The 18,601-nt window shown below is 39.3% G+C and overlaps 1 protein-coding gene across 9 annotated transcripts in view; it reads right to left on the bottom strand.

Moving 5' to 3' along the window:
* The window catches only part of CCDC158 (coiled-coil domain containing 158), a 110,778-nt gene that overhangs the window by 78,402 nt on the left and 13,775 nt on the right, over positions 1-18,601 (bottom strand). For 7 of the 9 annotated variants that reach the window (XM_047857428.1, XM_047857422.1, XM_047857427.1 and 4 more), the window contains 7 exons: positions 13,891-14,033; positions 7,364-7,581; positions 3,185-3,294; positions 2,744-3,071; positions 2,312-2,388; positions 1,329-1,439; positions 115-229 (listed from right to left, as the gene is read on the bottom strand). In XM_047857428.1, coding sequence (XP_047713384.1) covers positions 115-229; positions 1,329-1,439; positions 2,312-2,388; positions 2,744-3,071; positions 3,185-3,294; positions 7,364-7,581; positions 13,891-13,960 — 1,029 coding nt within the window. In that variant the 5' untranslated portion in view covers positions 13,961-14,033. Of the gene's footprint in view, positions 1-114; positions 230-1,328; positions 1,440-2,311; positions 2,389-2,743; positions 3,072-3,184; positions 3,295-7,363; positions 7,582-13,890; positions 14,034-18,418; positions 18,508-18,601 lie in introns of those variants that run through there. The other 2 variants (XM_047857426.1, XM_047857429.1) reach the window with 2 other exon arrangements.

The following is an 18,601-nucleotide window of genomic DNA, read 5'->3' as shown; positions in this document are numbered from 1 at the left end:
GCTTTTAATTTGATATTACTTTGATTCCTCATTTTCAAATAAACTATTTGAAAATGTGTAATTAAATCTGTGTATAATAGTCTGTGGTAACAGAGCAGCAAAATCTGATCTCACCTTGTCTTCGTACAGCCTTTTGGCTTCCCTTAATTCAGAACGTAGCTGAGAAACAGTAGATTCCAGATCACTGAGTTGACGCATATACATTGAATTTTGGTTTCTTGCTTGTTCTCTAAGAAGGGTTTAAAAGGAGAATAAAAGCAAACAGCAAACTGAGACTAAGTGTGATATCTAAGAATACTCTAGCATTTAGATACTTCCATACTGCCATATACTTCCTTTATACGGCATTGCTAGGCCAAAAGTCTGTTTTTGTTTCTTTGTTTTTGTTTTTAATGTTCACTCATCCATTTTTGAGAAACAGAGAGTACAAGCAGGGCAGGGACAGAGACGGAGACACAGAATCCGAAGAAGGCTCCAGGCTCTGAGCTGTCAGCACAGAGCCCGATGCAGGGGGAACTGTAAGATCATGACCGAGCTGAAGTTGGATGCTCAACCAACTGAGCCACCCAGGCTCCCCCAAAGTCTTTTATTTTCCAAAATTGCTTCCTAAAAGCTTCAGCTCAACAATGTTGTTAAGTGTTGAAGCTAGATGGTGTACATATGAGTTCATGCGTACTATTTTCTCTCTACTTTTATATGTGATTAAATATGTCCCTAGAAAAACTTTTAATACATAACCTCAAATTATAAAGTTATTTATATGTATACATATAAATATGTATGTAAGTATATATATACACACATAGTGTGAGTGTGTTTGATTGGTCCTATCAGTTGAGATATGAACAATATTTAAAACATCCAATTCCAAGAGTCCTAAATACTTGCAATAATATTCCTTTTTTTTAAACAATTTTTTTTAATATTTATTTTTGAGAGAGAGAGAGAGAAAGACAAAGCGTGAGTGTGGAGAGGGAGAGAGAGAGACAGACAGACACAGAATCCAAAGCAGGCTCCAGGCTCTGAGCTGTCAGCACAGAGCCTGACGCGGGGCTCGAACCCATGAACCGCGAGATCATGACCTGAGCCGAAATTGGATGCTCAACAATTGAGCCACCCAGGCGCCCTGCAAATAACACTGCTTAGATGGTTATACGACATTATCATTTAAGTAATCTTCTCAATTCATTTAAATGTCAGAAAAGTTTTACTTTCTTGTGGAATCTCTAAGCAAATTTTAAAAGATTTTAGGACACAACATAAATGAAATAGTATCTCTAAAATGAAGATAAATGGCTACCAATTTCAAACCACCAGGACACACATACTGAATGATTTCCAGTTGACTCTGGATGCTATTGGCTTGGCTTCGAGCACTGCTAGCTTTCTCGGTAAGTCCTGTTATTTCAATTTCATGTTCACTTATTAACTGCTCAATCCTATAAGAAGAATGTGGTGTTTGTTATTTGATACATAACATTTTGTTTGACTATTACCTATTCTAAAAACTAATGATTTTCTTTGGGATGAGCACTGGGTGTTGTATGGAAACCAATTTGACAATAAATTTCATATATTGAAAAAAAAACTAATGATTTTCAACACTCTCAAATTCAGTATTTTGTTTTGACTTTGAATATGCTACTCATTTTAGGTTTTGGAAGTCAGATTTTTAAAAAATTTTACAATGGTAATAAATTCCAAGTACTAAATATTATATGACACACCTAGGGAAGTGTCCTCTATGCCAAAATATTAGAAATACAAAAACAGGTTTTTAAATATTCACACTAAATCATAAAGACTTTACATCATAAAGCTATGCATTAGGCTCAGGTCAGGTTTTGCCAACAAATGAATGACAAAGGTTCTCTCTTTGACCAAACTTAAGTCAGGCTCCTCTGAGGCCTCTTCTAGGTCTTGACTTTGGCACCCTTCACCCCTGCCCTTGGCCTGCTCAGGCTTAGTAAAAATCCCCCTGTCCTTGATGTGTCCTCTTAGTGATTTTCCATCCACTGCCCCTCTCACCTGCTCCTTGGCTGTAAATCCCCGCTTTCTTGGTTGAGGTGAGAGAGCTAAGGCTCAACTCTCTCCCCTAATGCAAAACTCCTACTACAATAGCTTTGAATAAAGTCTTCCTTAACCCTCTTAATAAGTATCAGAATAATTTTTCTTTTCACATGAATTTACCACAAACCTATGAAGAAAACTGCTTTGTTTCAGAACATTTTAGATTTTGGAATTTCTGATGAGGGACTGTAAACCTATGGTTTCTTCACTATGACTATCTATACTTCAGTCAGAAACCCACCTATCTTGATGTTGTTGAAGAAGCAGTTCTATTTTGTTCTGTGATTCAGACTTCAGTGCTTCAAGCTGCTCCTCTACCTAGTTATAAAAAAGAGACAATGATTTAGGGACTGGTAAATCTACATTTTGGAAAAGTTGGAGAGCTTCCAACTAAAGGAACTCTTTGGAAAGAAGCAAATAAAAGTCATACTGAAACTGAATACATTCTATCACTGTATTTCATTAGAGCGTTTACTTTGGTTATACTCTCACGAAGCCACACAGGCAAATCGAGCTAGTTCCCTTAATTTATTGAGAGATCATTGCAAATAACTTATTTTAGAGAACAAAAATGAGAACTTGCCTTACTTTTAAGAACTCAGAAAATTATACACCTAATACTATTCTCTTAATGGATTTTAATATAAAATTGAATAGTGTTCTCACCACTTACTGGAAATATCCTCCCTTTAAGATAAGATATCTCTGTGTCTAATTCTCTTAGGATTTTGCTAATAGCTGAGCCCATGTTGCGGAAGTGGAGAGTAGACATGCTGTCATGTTCATATATCTTCTTGCCTGAGGCTTCTTCAAAGTCAACTAGGACTGATCTGATATCTTGAAGCACTCCCTCATGACTCAGCATCATCTTTCTCAGCTGCTCTATCTGTGTGTTGCTATCTCTCAGCATGTCCTCCTTAAGGCATTTGGCAGCTTCAAGTTCATGAACAGTATTTTGAAGCTGATTTCTTAAATCTTCCTGGGACTGACTCTCCCTTCGTCTAGGAAGTAGGTGGAAGAGAAGAAACAATATTGACAAAACTCATGTTCACACAAGTAGTTTTATGCTACACAGAGTCAAACTTTAAAATAATTTTGGGTAGCGAATGCCAACCTGATGTCAGCCATGGCATCTCTCTCCATTTGCATCTCTTGAAGTTTTGTTTGCAAATCAATGACGGATTGCCTTAAGTAAAACTTTTGTTTCTCATGCAATTCATTGCTCTGAAAAAAAAAAAAGCCATGCAAATCAGTCTTCACCAGAGGAACATATTTCCTTACAGCTAATAATCTCCAAAAAATCCATATATTATTAATTTACTTTTATGCATACTTCCTTCTCCTTTCACCATAGTTCAGGGTCTAATTAATCATACCTCACCTAGGTTACTGAACTATCTTAACTAGACTCAAAACTTGGCCCCTTTCAGAATCACTTCTTTACTTAATAACCAAAACACTATTTCTAAAACAAATCAGACCTCCAGCTCAAGATAGAGATAGAACGAAATTTTGTTCTTGAAAACAGGGAATTGGTTAAAATTCTGTAAACAGAAAAGTTGATCTAAAAAATTTAAAAAAAGTCAATCCCCACCCCCAACCCACTTAAAAACTTGACAGCAGACAACCAGTACCCAAAATGCAAAGTGTTCTACTACAAAGAAATTCATTCAGATCTCTAAAATCAGGCACTAAGGCATCTTCCAGCATAATAACTGATGACAGCTAATCATCCCAAAGCCAAGCCATTGATTTCCGCCAGTGATAGAGAGCTTGCCATCAGCTTTTTTACTGCTCATCTTTGAGTATGAACAAAAGCAAACAAACCAACAAACAATTACCACTGAAGTCCTGAAGAAAGATTATAAAATAAAAAAACAGAGACCAAGATTAAACAAAGAAACACACACACACACATACACACACACACACACACACACACACACACACAAAAGGACCCAAAGAATCGAAGTTATGAAGCAATGGAAGAACACTTTTTAAAACTTACATTTGCAGAGAAATTTGAGGGACATTATAGCTATAAAGAACGAAATACTATGCCAAAGAAATGATCGGGGCAGAAGAAAGAGTTCTTGGAAATTAAAAATATACTTACACACTAAAAAAGCTGCAATAGGAATGCTGGAAGTCAAGAAATGTCCCCTCAAAGTAGGAAAAGTAGGTAAAACTTTTGAAAGAAAAGGTAAGAGACTTAGAGGGTCAACCTAGGAGACACTAATTGACTAAAAGGAGCTGCAAAAGAGAGAACTGAGAAAACAGAGGGAAAGAAACTATCAAAGAAAAAAAACTGAATTCTTCAAAGCTGAAAAGTACATATCTGCAGATCAAAATGATCCACTGAATCCCCAGCACAGTGAAATGAAAAAACTAAAACCCACAGCTGTGCACATTATGGTAGAATTTCAGAGACAGAAGAGCCTAAAGCCTCCAAAGACAAACCTCAATTAACCAAAAACATATCATCTACAAAGGAGCAAGTATCCGACATCTACTTCTCAGTAGAAATACAAAATTCAAGGACACACACACACACACACAAAAAATTCAAGGACACAATATTTTCAAAGGATTGAGAGAAAAGGACTGCTAACTTACCAAACTAAAGTCATCCTCAGAATGCAAAAATCCATAAAATGTATGTCCCTTTCTCAAATTTCTGAAGATGTGCTTTGACTAAATGAAGAAGTAGATCAAGAAAAAGGAAGCCAGAAAATGGTGAGCCCTGGAAATCATGGATCCATTCAGGAAAGCAGTGATAAGAAGAAAACCGTTCGTTATACGCAGACCTGAGGAGAAACTCACATAGACTGGAAAACAGGTCAGAAGACTCCTGAAGAGCCCTGGGTCAAAGGGGAATTTGAGAGAAAACCTACATGATGGTTCTTTAAGAAAAAAAAAAAATGACGATATGATAAAGGAAAACTGCACAAAGAAAAAGACAGGCAATTAAGAACCACCAGAGGGGTGCCTGGGTGGCTCAGTTGTTTGGGCGACTGACTTCGGCTCGGGTCATAATCTTGCAGCTTGTGAGTTCGAGCCCGTGTTGGGCTCTGTGCTGACAGCTCAGAGCCTGGAGCCTACTTCAGATCCTGTGTCTCCCCCTCTCTCTACCCCTCCCCTGCACACGCTCTGTGTCTCTCTGTCTCTCAAGAATAAACATTAAAAAAATTTTTTTGTTAAAGAACCACCAGAAAAAACACTACACAGGAAAGGAAATGTAATAGGATCCTAGTGGATTCTGCAGTCGGCAATGTTTATATAGTCAATATAGGGTTAAGGTCCTTTAGCTTTTCCTCTTATAGTCCAGGTGAATAACTGCAGTATAGTCTGACCTTTGGATGGCAACAGTGGAAATGGAAACAGGTTTGAGAAATATATATGAGATACGCCGGACGGACATGGTGATAAAGCGATGCCAGGGAAGAGGTATCAAGAATAAGTGAGGTTTTTGCCTCGTGCTACCATGTAAGGGTGGCACCGCATATAGTTAGAAGGAACACTGGGACAAGAGTAGGTTTGGGGGCGAGATCACGTATACAGCTAGAAACATTGAGTTCATAGAGCCTCAGAAACATCTCATGTAGAAATGTCAAGTAGGTACGTGGATACACTAACTGGTGCCAGAGCTAAGATAAGAGGTCTGTACTAGAAATGTAAGTTGAACAATCATTGGCATATAAATGGCAATAGATGCCATGGGAATCACTATGACTATTTTGGATGGTATTTTTGCTGGAACAAGAAACAAAATGAGTAAGCTCAAGGAAAATCAGGAGAGTGTGTTTCTTCTCAGACCTAGCAGAAAAGAGTGCTTCAAGAGGAAGAGGATAATCACCTGTGTCAAATGTTGCTGAAAAGTAAGAAAAGGAATGGAAAGCATGGTTGCTTACCCTACTATAGCACAGATCTCACTGTTGCTATCATTTTCTATTGAAATATCTCAGCCACAGACTATAAATGTGTACATAGAAAGGATGATGTCTTTTCCATCTTTATATACCCAGCACATCTGTTACACAGGAGGTTCACGCTAAATATTACAAGTATCCAAATAGCCCTGTTGTTCATTTAGTGATTTAACACACATTTACTGGGAGCCAATCAAGTGTCAAGATGCTCTGCCAGAGGATGGATATGGAAAATAAATTAAGACACTGTTTACTTCATTGGTATCTCTGTGCTTCTTCCATCCATCTAACCAACCAACCCACCCACCCACCCGCTCTTTTTATTAGTGTATTTATCATAAGTATCATCACTATTTGTTTATATACCAGCTCCTCTTCAAGTCTATGAACCCCTTATGAGTCCTACCTTAATCATCTTTGTACCCCTGTACGTAATACAATAGTATATAATTTTCAGCACTTAATACAGTTGTAGCTTTTCCCTTAAATGTGCTTATATAGTCTGATAAGATGGAACAACGTGTTAATGAACACAGTAATGTGTACTAAATACTACAACAGACATGTGCACATAGGGCAACAGCTGGACAGGGAATATACCTAATGCTGTCAAGGGGGAAGGATTCAAAGAAGGAAATGCTTGCACTGAGTTCTTGGTGGATAATAAGAATTTGCCAGGCAGACAGGGTAAAGAAGAGGTAACGGCCTGGACCAAAGTATGAAGCTCTAGAATAGCACGCTACATCCAAGGAAGAGCAAGTAGCTTCATACTGCTGAAACGGAGGGTACATTTGGGGAACAGGTAGGAGATGAGGCTCAAATGCACAAGAGAGGGGTTATATCATCAAAAGGCTTAGGATACAATGGTAAGTTTGACTTTTAGACTATAGACTGCCAGAAACCAGTATACAGTTGTAAATCTGGCTAAAGCTGACCTCATTCCACATAAGGTCGACTTACAATTTTTAGCAAATAACTTCTATGTACTATTTAGCTGTTATGTATATACCTACATGTAAAGGTCTATCCGTACAACTTCTTTGTAAAGAAAAACCAGGGATCATGACAGGAGGACAGCAGGCCTGAAGCAATTATTATAATTACAGATAAATGCCATTAATTATAACATTTTAAGCTATTCGAGTTTCATTAAAATTAGCCATGAAACCAAGGAATATGTATGGAAACTTTATGTGCCCAATTTTTAACACTGAAATAGAAAGCATAGGTCAAATTAATAACTTTAACTAATAAATCTATTGCTAAGTGTTTCTTCTAGGAAGTTTAGGTTCTGTTCCAAGGCAATGTGCCTCACTGTCATCCCCAAATGGCACGAAGTTCTAGAAGAAAAGAATGTAACTCACTTCATTTAGTCTTCTCTGCAGATCTTTGACTTGATGTGAATATTCTTCCAAAACACGTTCAATGTGTTCCTTTCCAGGGTAAGGGATAACTTTTCTAGGAGAATCAAGCTCCACTTCATATTTGGGGAAAAAAGGAATCTGTGTCAATGTCCCAGCTGAAGATGTGTTTTCAATTATTGTACCACGAATAGACGACATAAAAAATGGACTTGAAGAACCTAGATATTAAAGAATTCATCAATCAACTTAGTAATAAAACAATTTTATGGCAAACATCATCTCAGGTAATCTCCTTAGTGAACACTCAAGGGGCTCAAGATCTCATGGCAGAAAATAGACAAGTAAAAGATTGGTAACAGCTCTGAGAGGACACAAGGTAAAAAGGAAGAGATCAGGGAGGAGGAGGGAGTTTTACTTGATAGCGATCAAGTGATACCTGAGCTTGAACGAGCCTTGCGGTATATTAAGGAGAAGAGGAAAGGCATTGTGGCAGTGGGAACACCACAGTTACTGGTGAGGAGGCTTGAGACAGCACTGCGTATTCCGGGTGACAGGAAAGTAGCAGCCAGATATGAGAACTAAAACATAGTCCAGATGTTGAAGGGCCTCGTGGTCACGACAAGGAGTTTGAATTTCATCTCAAAAGCTTTGGGAAGTTATTAACGGATTTGAAAGTGAGAGAACAGTTAACTACGTCCGTAGTTTGAAAAGGCTCTCTGGCTTCAGCGTGGAGAATGCACTGCATGGAGATAAGCTGAAGGTAGAGAATCAAGTCTGAGAAGGCCTTCAACAATGCCGGCAAGAAATGGCAAGGGTCTACCCTGAAGTGGAGACTGTGGTCACAGACACCAGGGTGTGGATTTGAGAAATACATGCAGTAAGTAAAAGACAGAGAGGTGTCAAAGATCTCTCTTGGGGTTTGAGCTTCAACATCAAGTAATGCTGTTTGATTTGTGCAGTTCAGGAGTATGATGTGCTTTAGAAATAAGGATTTGGGAGTCATTGGCATCTGAATTCTAGTGAATCCTTGGAGTCAATGGGATCATCCAGGGGCAGTGTACAGAGTGAAAACAGAAGAGGATCCAGGAGAAAATACCAATATCGAAAGAGAAGATGAAGGAAGTAAAATCTGGGAAGGTTCACAGAAGACCCACAAAGATATTAGAGAATTATATTCAAGAAACACCACTGGTTTTGACTGAGAGAGTGTGAGATGAAAAGAGGCCTCCCCATAAGCAGGCCGAGAAACCCCCCCAGCTGAACACATATACTACCTTTCACATAAAAGGAAGGAGGTCTCAAAGTCAGACCCAAGAGTACAGAGGATGGTGTCAAGACCCACGAAGAGGTATTCTCAGGCCTGAGTCCTCATGAGGGGATGGTCAACCTGTGCTCAGCTAGATTTCAGAATTGAGACGGACTGTGTGCCTGTTTACCCCATTTGGGATGGTTGTGTTGAGAGAGGTTATCCTATGCCTGCCTGCCACTGTATGTTGGCTGTCACAGGTCTTCAGACGAAAAAGAACTAAGGAGTTGTACTTAAGGACTTACAACTGAGGAGCTTTATCCATACCTGAATCTAATTTCAGTGAAGGGATTCTGGTCTCAGGGTGTCTAGGTGGCTCAGTGGGTTAAGGTCCCGCTCTTGATTTCTGCTCAGGTCATGGTCTCATGTTTGTGAGAAGGAGTCCTGTATTGGGCTCTGCACTGAGAGTGGAGCCTGCTTAAGATTCTCTCTCCTTCTCCTTCTGGCCCTCCCCACCCCCCCACCCCCCCACCCCAGATTAAAAAATAAAAATAAAAATAGATTCTGGCCTCTGACTGGATGCTATAATGGGATGAGACTGTTAGGAGCCTTCTTGGGAGAGAGTGAATGAACTATGCATGTGAGAGAAATGTAAATAATTTGTGACCATAGGGCAAACTGTGGTGCTTTGAAAATATGTCCATAAATTTTTTGATACTCCTCCCTTGAATAGGTAGAGGTTAATTACCCTCCTCTTTGTAAGAAAGGAAAAATAAGAGTGTATGTGTTAAGCACATGCACATATTTGTGTGTTGGGGGGGGGGGGTAGCAATTGCTTACTTTTGCAAAAGGACCACTGGAAGAATAAAACAAACTCAAGAAAATGGTTATAGGGGTATAGAGATAGGTGGAAATGGAGTGGAAGGAATAGGGATGGCAGCTAGACTTGACTGAATATACATTTTCATACAGTTTTTACTTTTGAGCCATACACATTATCCATATTCAAAAAATAAGCCAAAAGTGAATACTGATAGAAACAAATAAACCTAAGTGTACGCTAAGTTGATAACATAACTTCACACAGAAAGTAGTTCCTTCAAATAACTTTAGGACTCTGTTAGCGCTCTGACCGTGTGGCCTTAGCGAGCTTCACTTGGCAGGTAAGTTGTGAATGGCGGCAGCGCTGTTGTAATTCTGGAACTATTTGGTATGTACTGTGGAAGAGAGAAAATGACTGAGTATACTGAAGGTTTTGGACACTGGAGTTTTCATGCAGGGGAGTTGCAGAGTTGGAATGAGGGAAGATGAGGAACTCCGTGGTACTGGATTTGATTTTGCGTTTGTAGCCATGTGAACTTATGATTAAAAAAATCTATTTTGAAACTTTATCCACTGAATGCTCCCAGACAAAGTGATACTTCAGTAGCAATATGCACACCAGATTTTGGATTCTATATACTCCTCCCTACTAAAAGGACCCAGGGCTCCTTAGAGAAATGGCTCATTCGTGGGGAACAGGCCAAGTACATTTGAGAGTCTGGAACATTTGGATGGGCCAGAGAGCAATGAAGGGGGTCATGATTTAAAAAGACACAGGGATGTGTAATTCTGCATTATTTTACTTAGAGACTCTGAATTGGAATAACATATAATTGTTTATTTAAAAAATTAAAAAAAAAAAAAAGACACAGGACCTAGCTTAAAAGGACTGGCTAAATGTGACACAACTGAGCATCAGAAACAACAGTGGCACCGATGCATTCTAGCACTTTGAACTAAAGAACACTCTGTGGATCTGTAGTGTTAATAATTAAAGGAAAGCTCTTCTTTCCTGAAGGATGTCAGCTAGTAACTATGGTAAAATTAGAAAATCAACAATGTAATAATTGATTCAGGCAAGGATCTTCAATTGATCCTAAAACCATTGGATACAAAGCTATTTAGTACCAGGATATTCACAAACTCTTGCCAAGTGAGTTTAATCTGAATCTAAACATGAGAAACAACCAGAAAGATCTAGAATGTTGGATATTCTACAATACAACTAGACTCTTAAAGCCAATGCCAGAGAAACAACAAAGGAGCAAGAATGAAGAGAACCACCACCAAATACAATCCATGATCTCTGATTACATTAAAAAAAAAAAAAAAAACTAATGAAAGCTTTTTATAGGGACAACTGGGTGAATTTTGATTTTTAATTTTTTTTCACATTTAATTATTTTTGAGATAGAGAGACAGAGCGTGAGCAGGGGAGGGGCAGAGAGAGAGAGGGAGACACAGAATCTGAAGCAGGCTCCAGGCTCAAGCTGTCAGCACAGAGCCTGACACGGGGCTCAAACTCACGAACCCTGAGATCATGACTTGGGCCGAAGTCTGACATTTAATTGACTGAGCCACCCAAGTGCCCCTGGGTGAATTTTAATATGAATGCATATCAGATGACACTGCACTGATAGTAAATTTCTCAGAAATGATAATGTGGGAATGTAGGAAATCATCCTTATTCTAAGGAGATGCATGTCAGATTTTGAGGCAAGAATCATGATGTCTTCAACTTCAGGTAAATCAAATACAAATTGTAGGTATAGACATAAAGCAAATACAATAAAATGTTGACAACTGCTGCATCCAGTCTAAGAATATATAAAGTATTCAATGTACTATTTTTCAATTTTTCAACAACTTAAAAAATTTCAAAACAAAATGTTGGGGTGGGGGAAGAAGTCACTGAACTTAGCAAAAAAGGGAAAATTTAGTCATGTTGGCCAGAGTGGTTTCATTGGATTATTGGGTTCAAAAGTCATAAGGCAGTAGTTTGCAGAATGAATGGATGGTGAAGATGTGAAGACACTGAATACAAATCTTCATTCAGAAGCCATGGCTAAGAAGGAAAGAAGAAATAAAAGAGGACAGATCAAGGAAAAAGTTTTATTTTTTGTTGTCCTGGTTTGTTGCATCTGTAGTGTTTTAGGTTGGGAGAGATGTAGCATGTTTACGTGGATGGGTGAGTGCAAATGGTGAAAAGGGACTGAAGCTAGCAGAGTGAGTGGGGACGGTTTTTGGAGCCAAATCTCTGAGGTAGCTGACGTGGTGACAGGCACAGGAATTAGATCATGGGTAGCAAATTAAAAAGCTGCCTCCTCCATGAAGCTTTGAGAGAAGGCAGGCATGGATTATGAAAAACAGTGGGTCGTGGGGCAGGATATGAGAAAGTAAGAGAGTACCAGCCTAAGGGCTCCTAATGTCTCTGGAAATTAGGAAGTGATGCTGAGAGTGAACAAGAAGGTGGTGGGGTGAGGGACCCAAGAATGGTACAATTCTGAAATAAGTAGTGTGGGAAATTGGAGAGAGAACTGCCTGAGATAGTGAGAAAGTCTCCACTAGCAGCATCAAGGACAGAGTTGAGAGAGGGATAACTGTGACTGTGAGGTGGCAAACTGGTGGAAAATCCACCATTTGTGTTTTCTCTCGCAGAATATTCCAGCAGCCCAGTACAAAAACGGAAAAGGCAGTCAGCCTGATAAAGATGGGGAGTTTCCTGCAAGAGTGCAACAGAAGAATAAGAGAAAAAGGAAGTTGAAGATACAGGCAAGTGATGGGCTGAAATAATGAATAGTACCAAAAAAAAAAAAAAAAGTGAGGATAGGAAGAGGTTGGTAATTTAGGAGAAAATGGCAGAATCTAGAGCAGTTATTTGCAATACTTGCTGGGAATTAGCATCACCAGGGGAGCTTAAAAAAAAAAAAATCTGTGGCATCTAAGCGCCATTCCAGACCTACTGAATCAGAATCTGCGGGTGTAGATCTAAGCCATGTAAATGTTTAAAATCTCAAAAAATGAGTCTGGCATGGAGCCATGGTTGAGAACCACTATTTTCATGAGGCAGAAAAATAAATGCTCTAGGAATAAGGGACCGAGAGGGCTGGAAGACAGGGGGTTGGGTTTCAGAAGTCTAACAGCTCTTGGTAATCAGATCCAAGTAAGACAAGTGGGTGGCTAAAGGTCAAGATGAGAAGAACTAAAAAGGTCAAGAAACTGGAAGTCTAAGATCTCAGATGGGTCACATATGAGGACAACAATACTACGGGATGATGATGGGCCCAAGGCAGAGGAGATGACCCCAGACCTAAGTGCTGGTGTCCCTGGGGAGTACAAGGCAGGGTATAAGTGTGGAGGTGAGTGCATGGAAGTGGGCAGGGGAGATGGGAACAGCGGTGTGGAGGTGACAGTGACATCTTAGGATGGCATGAGCATCCTAAAAAGCAGAGACTTTTGCAAATTAAGTGTGCTGAAATAAAGGTTTTGAAGCAGACCAGTAAGACAACAGATCTGTAATTGAGAATAAACTCTGGGTGCATTCTTCTGGATGAGAGACACGCAGGGAAAGCGGTCAAGGATGCTACAGGCCATTGGCCTGACAGCCAGAAAACCCATTCTCTGTCCTTTCCCTATTCTGCTGTGTGGTACAGAGAACTACTCTTCCCAGGCTCCCTTCCCCCCTGAAGTCTAGGGAGGTCACAATGGGTGGTGCTGGTGAAAGATCTGGGGCAGGAGGAGGGGAGAAGCTGAGTACCACTCCCTCTCACCAGCCTCAGTGGCTTCCTGCTGGGAGTGGTGGCTTCCTGCTGGGAGTGGTGGCTGCTGCTCCCTCCAGGCAGCCCTCGTTCTGGCCCTTGCAACAGTTCCTCTTCTCATTGTCCTTTTAGCCCAAGGCTGGTAGTGGCTTCATGCAGCTGTTCATCTCTGGGTTGCCTCTTCCCCAGTGAGGCTTCTCAGCTCTTTCAACACTAGAGTTACCAATTCCCTGCAACGTTCCACATATTCATGCCACCTCTTTGTTTTCCTGAAGGCCATCCTTTCACTGAAATCAGTTCAGGCAGAGGTGAGGGGGCCCTGAACTAGAACAGCAGTAATGGCAACGGAGAGGGAAAAATGGACTCATGAGCCACTGCTGGGACTAGAAAGAGCATACCCAAGTGGATGGAGGTAGGGAGGGAAAAGGAGTCAAAATGATACAGATATCTGGCTTAGAGCAGACAGGGGAAGAAAAGGCGTTAGGGAAACATGGAAACAATTTTCAAACTAAAAATATAAGGTACACAGATGTTAAAAAACAGATATGCTATTTTTAAAAGACTAAACAATTTCTTCCCTAAAAAGTAGAATTTCAACAATACAGTATGTTTGTTTGTTACAACACTGCAGCCTGAATGAATACTATGAGGACTGCTTAATTCCAATTCTTTCCCCATTTTGTCTGATAAAGAATACTTACCTCCATTGGATGTGACGCCACTACTTGATAAAAGATCTTCATTATTTGGTTCACCAGCTTTTTGTTCCATATTAACTATTGCTACCTTTTCGTTGAGATCTTGAAATATGAGTGCTTCCCTGTTTGTTTTTTTTAGTTCTTATCTATAAAAGACAGGCATTTGATCTTTATTAATAAGGTATTATGAGAACAAAATTCATAGAAGGGGAGCTAACAAAGTCTGTTTAGTTTGGAATAACTCTTCACCAGAAAAGTATTTATACAGAAATATTTTATTACATAAAATTAGTAAGTGAATAGAATCTTGTTGTAAAAATTGTTCCTTTTATTTTTATTTATTTATTTTAATTTTTTTTTACTGTTTATTTTTTATTTTTGAGACAGAGACAGAGCATGAACAGGGGAGGGGCAGAGAGAGAGAGAGGAGACATAGAATCTGAAACGGGCTCCAGGCTCCGAGCTGTCAGAACAGAGCCTGACGTGGGGCTCGAACCCACGAACTGTGAGATCATGACCTGAGCCGAAGTCGGACGCTCAACTGACTGAGCCACCCAGGCGCCCCAAAATTGTTCCTTTTAATGGCTAAGTAGCTTATTAAAGATAAGCTGAAAACCAAACATGAATATTTTAATTATTATGATGATCAGCACTCTGATTCAGGGCAGAGTTTTTTCTTAAGTCTCTCTCTTACGTTGTCAAATAATGTTAGAAAACATCTCTTTAGTAAAAAGTCACAAATCAGTTAAAAAAAATCACAAATCAGCAAATTGGAAATCACTAATAAAAGGTGAAAAACTTCTTTAATATCAAACAATGCTCATAATTTTAGATTAGGCCAAGAGGACTTCGGGGTTTGGAGAACAATGGTGGTGGCCTGATTCCAAATCTCGCCCTCATCCTGCGAAAACAACCATAAAATCAACAAGGAGAACAAATAAAGAAAAGCACATGGGCTTTATGCCTTCAGCATCTCTAGAATACAGAGAATACTGCAACCTTCAAGTTAACAGGGGGAGATTTTTTTCCAAACTTGCTCCCACAGTCCATCTGCCAGCGCCGCGGGCCTGTAGGTGTGGAGAATGGGTGAGGAGAGGCTGAAAAATGGAAAAGGAGCGGAGGGCTGGAGGAAGCACAGACCCCCCCCCCCCACGACCCAGAAGTGAACAGGAAAAGCCAAGATGGTAGGCACAGGTTGCGACTAGGTAGTCCACAGCCCCGGCTACTCAGTAAGGGCCTGAAAGTGTGCAGGGGCCAGAAGTAGCAGCCTCAGAGAAGCAGTGTTTCTGGGGAAGAAGAGGTGATCTCCCCAGCAGATGCAGCCACAGAGGGAAAGGAGGGAAAATTCAGGCACCAGCAGAAACAAACAAAAACAAGATATGCCTACCCTTCGTCTACCCCTCCCACTCCACCACCACCATGCTTAACAGAAACTGCCTGGAAGAGGGCACTCTCAAACTAAGAATCCTGCCCATAAAATGAATAGGGATAGATAAAAGCAGACCACACCCATACAAAACTATTATAAAATGTCAGAAAATATGAATAAGATCTTTTCTGCTGATGAGAAGTGCCCCCGCTCCGACAAACAGTCGGAGTTAGTCGAAGAAAACTAACACACAACACACCTTCAAACTGCACTAAATATTCTCAGTCAGTGGAGGAAATGAAAAATCAGACCACAGGGATGCCTGGGTGGCTTAGTCAGTCAAGTGGCCAACTCTTGACTTCAGCTCAGGTCATGATCTCGCGGTTCGTGAGTTTGTGCCCTGCACCAGGCTCTGTGCTCAGTGTGAAGCCTGTTTGGGATTCTCTCTCCTCCTCTCTTTCTGCCCCTCCCCTGCTCTCTCTCAAAAAAAAAAAAAAAAAAAAAAAAGTTAAAGAAAAAGAAAAATCAGATCACAATTAGATTTACATTTCTGAATCAGAAATGTAAAACCTAGGAACAGAAATGGACAAGAAACACATCAAACAAGCAAGCAAACAAGAAGGAATGAAATGAGGGTTGGCTGAAGTCAGGAAAGAAACGTGAGAAAAGCACTATATTTATTATATCATGAATGAAGCCCAAATTACAGACTACACAAGGGAGGATAGACTGCAATGCAAGCTTAACAAAGGCAATGAAGAAAATCAGGAAAACAGAAGATGAAAACTGAGATAAACAAGAAAAAAGGATGAGAGAGGAAGTGAATGGAAGACTGGCAAAGGAGGTTGAAGATAATTGGTATCCCTGAAGAAAAAAAAAATCAAAACAATGAAACAGATCTATTATTTAAAACTATAATCCAAGAAAGTTTCCTAGAAACAAAGAAAGCTCTCTGAGTCTATACATTTTCACACTAGGGAATATCGACCAAGAATGATCAACTTTAAAACGTATCCTAATGAAACTATATTTTTAAAAAACCCCAAAACTGTATTAAGACTTTAAAGATGAAAAAGTCCTCAGGGACTTCAGGCAAAAAAGAGGGAAGAAATAATTTACAAAGGCAATACGCCTACAATGGCATCAAGTTATTCAAAAATAAGAAACAAAGCAAGGCAGTAGTACAGCAAGATTTTAAAGAAATGCAAGGAATGAAACTACAAACCGAGGATACTATATCCAGCCAAGATTTTCCAAAGAGTCAAAGCCACAGGAAAACAGTTTTGAATGTGCCAGAGCACTGTATACATGCAACATACACACAGATTCTGAGGAATCTGCTAGAGGAGGTGAGGCTTCATCCAACCGAAAGACAGCTGGCAAATGTGGCAACGTGTTAACAACTGGTGAAAATCTTTTGGGTTTTCTGTAAGCTCTATACTTTTCAAAATAAAACCTGGAAAAAAAAGGGAAAAATGAACATTAAAAAAAAAACAACATGACTGGGGATACTGTGCAAGAGATGTGATGGGGAACATGAACTATTCAGCTCGTAAGGTTGAGACCAAAACATAGGTGGGGTAATGGCACTGAGGATAATACATAAATATTACATGTGTGAAAAAGGAGGACAAATGTAACTCAAAATGGGAAGATACGAGATAGAAAAGGGGAAAGTAGAAGACCACTGGTTGTCAAAAGATACCATTTAAGACTGACAGGAAGGAAAAAGTAAGAAGAAAAGGGCTCTGTAGGTGTACTATTAAAAGTATTAATGCAAAGGTAACCACCAGAATAAAAATACAAACCTTAAGTGACAAAAAATTTTTTTAAGAAAAACATCGATGTTTTAAAAAAACATCGAACGGAGTAAATATCATACGTACAGTAATTGTAACACCAGAAGATAATGTAAGAATAATGTCACAGAACGTAGGCCAAACATAAAAGTCATGTCAATAAACGTGATGGGACTTAACTTGCCTATTCAAAGGAAAGGACTGTCAAATTAGTTCTTCAAAATTTCGACTCTATGCTCTATACAAGAGGACACTTAAATACACTGATTCAAAAAGACTGCTAATAAAGTGATGGACAAAGATTTGCCAGTGAATAAAAACAATAAGAAAGCATCAGTCAATATCCTGATACCAGTAGTCTGCAAACTAGAGCATTAAATAATGACAAGGGCACTTAGCATTAGAAGTCACAATCCACAATAAAGATAGAATACTTCTGACTCTCTGTACCACATAACGCAGCACCCTCTTAGATAAAACATGCTTTACAGGAGGTACAATAAGAACCAGAAGCATAGTGATGATGTGATGTTAGTAGGCCACTCAGTATGAGACAGGTCACACTGATAAAAAAATAAGGATAGAAAAAACTTAGATGAGGTTATTACTAAGGTAGACTTTTTCGATATGTATCCAACACGACACTGATAAGAGAGAATATACCTTCCTCTCAAGTGCACATGGAAGGAACATTGACAAAAACCAAGCACATTCTAGGGCACAAGTAACAGATCAGCAGGTTCCACAAAGTAGAAACGTTACAAACAACACCCTCTGCTCACAGGTTCATAAAACTAAAAATGAAAAGTGAAACCCCAAAGCAAAGAGGCCTTTCCTCCTGGAAATGAGAAGACCTCCTATTAAATAACTGTTCTGTGATAAAGAAAATATAAAGGAAAATGAAAGAATTTCTGAAAAATAATGACAATGAACACACTACCAGGAGAACTGGAGATATAGTAAAGCAGTGAAAAAAAGGAAAATTCCTGACTTTGAGCACCTGGTCTCAACAAAAAAGAGAGAATGACGCTAAGTGAACTAAATTTCTAATACAAAAAGAAAAGTAAGACAAAAGAAAGCACAGGGTAGGAAATAATAAAGATACAAACAGAAATTAATGAGGCAGAAAACAGAAAAACAATAAATCAAATTAATGAATCAGAATCCTGATTCTCTTTAAAAAAACAAACAGAAACAAAATATAGGCAAGGACTATCAGAGTGATGGAAAGAGGAAGGTCACATATAACATAGCGCTTATCATTTTTACAATAATTCATGATTGCAAGTACAGTATTAAACATTTTTTAAAACTGTGAACTAAAGAATTTTTATGGAACAGAATTCCTTTTTATTTCACTCACAGTTTCTCCCTATGGATTACTGAGGCGCCATCTGTCAACACTACGGTCAGATAAATTCTACTGTGTGTTTCATACTACCATGTTTAGCAAATAGGCAGTAGGGAGGCAGACATTCCATAAAGAATGATAACAAATGGAATCTTAGTCCAGATTGCTAGGCAATTCGAATGTTCTGAATAGGAG

Source organism: Prionailurus viverrinus, chromosome B1 (genome assembly GCF_022837055.1).
Source record: "Prionailurus viverrinus isolate Anna chromosome B1, UM_Priviv_1.0, whole genome shotgun sequence".
Taxonomy (NCBI): Eukaryota; Metazoa; Chordata; class Mammalia; order Carnivora; family Felidae; genus Prionailurus; species Prionailurus viverrinus.
Note: the sequence above shows the minus strand (reverse complement) of the source record. Positions and strands in the feature narration are given on the sequence as shown.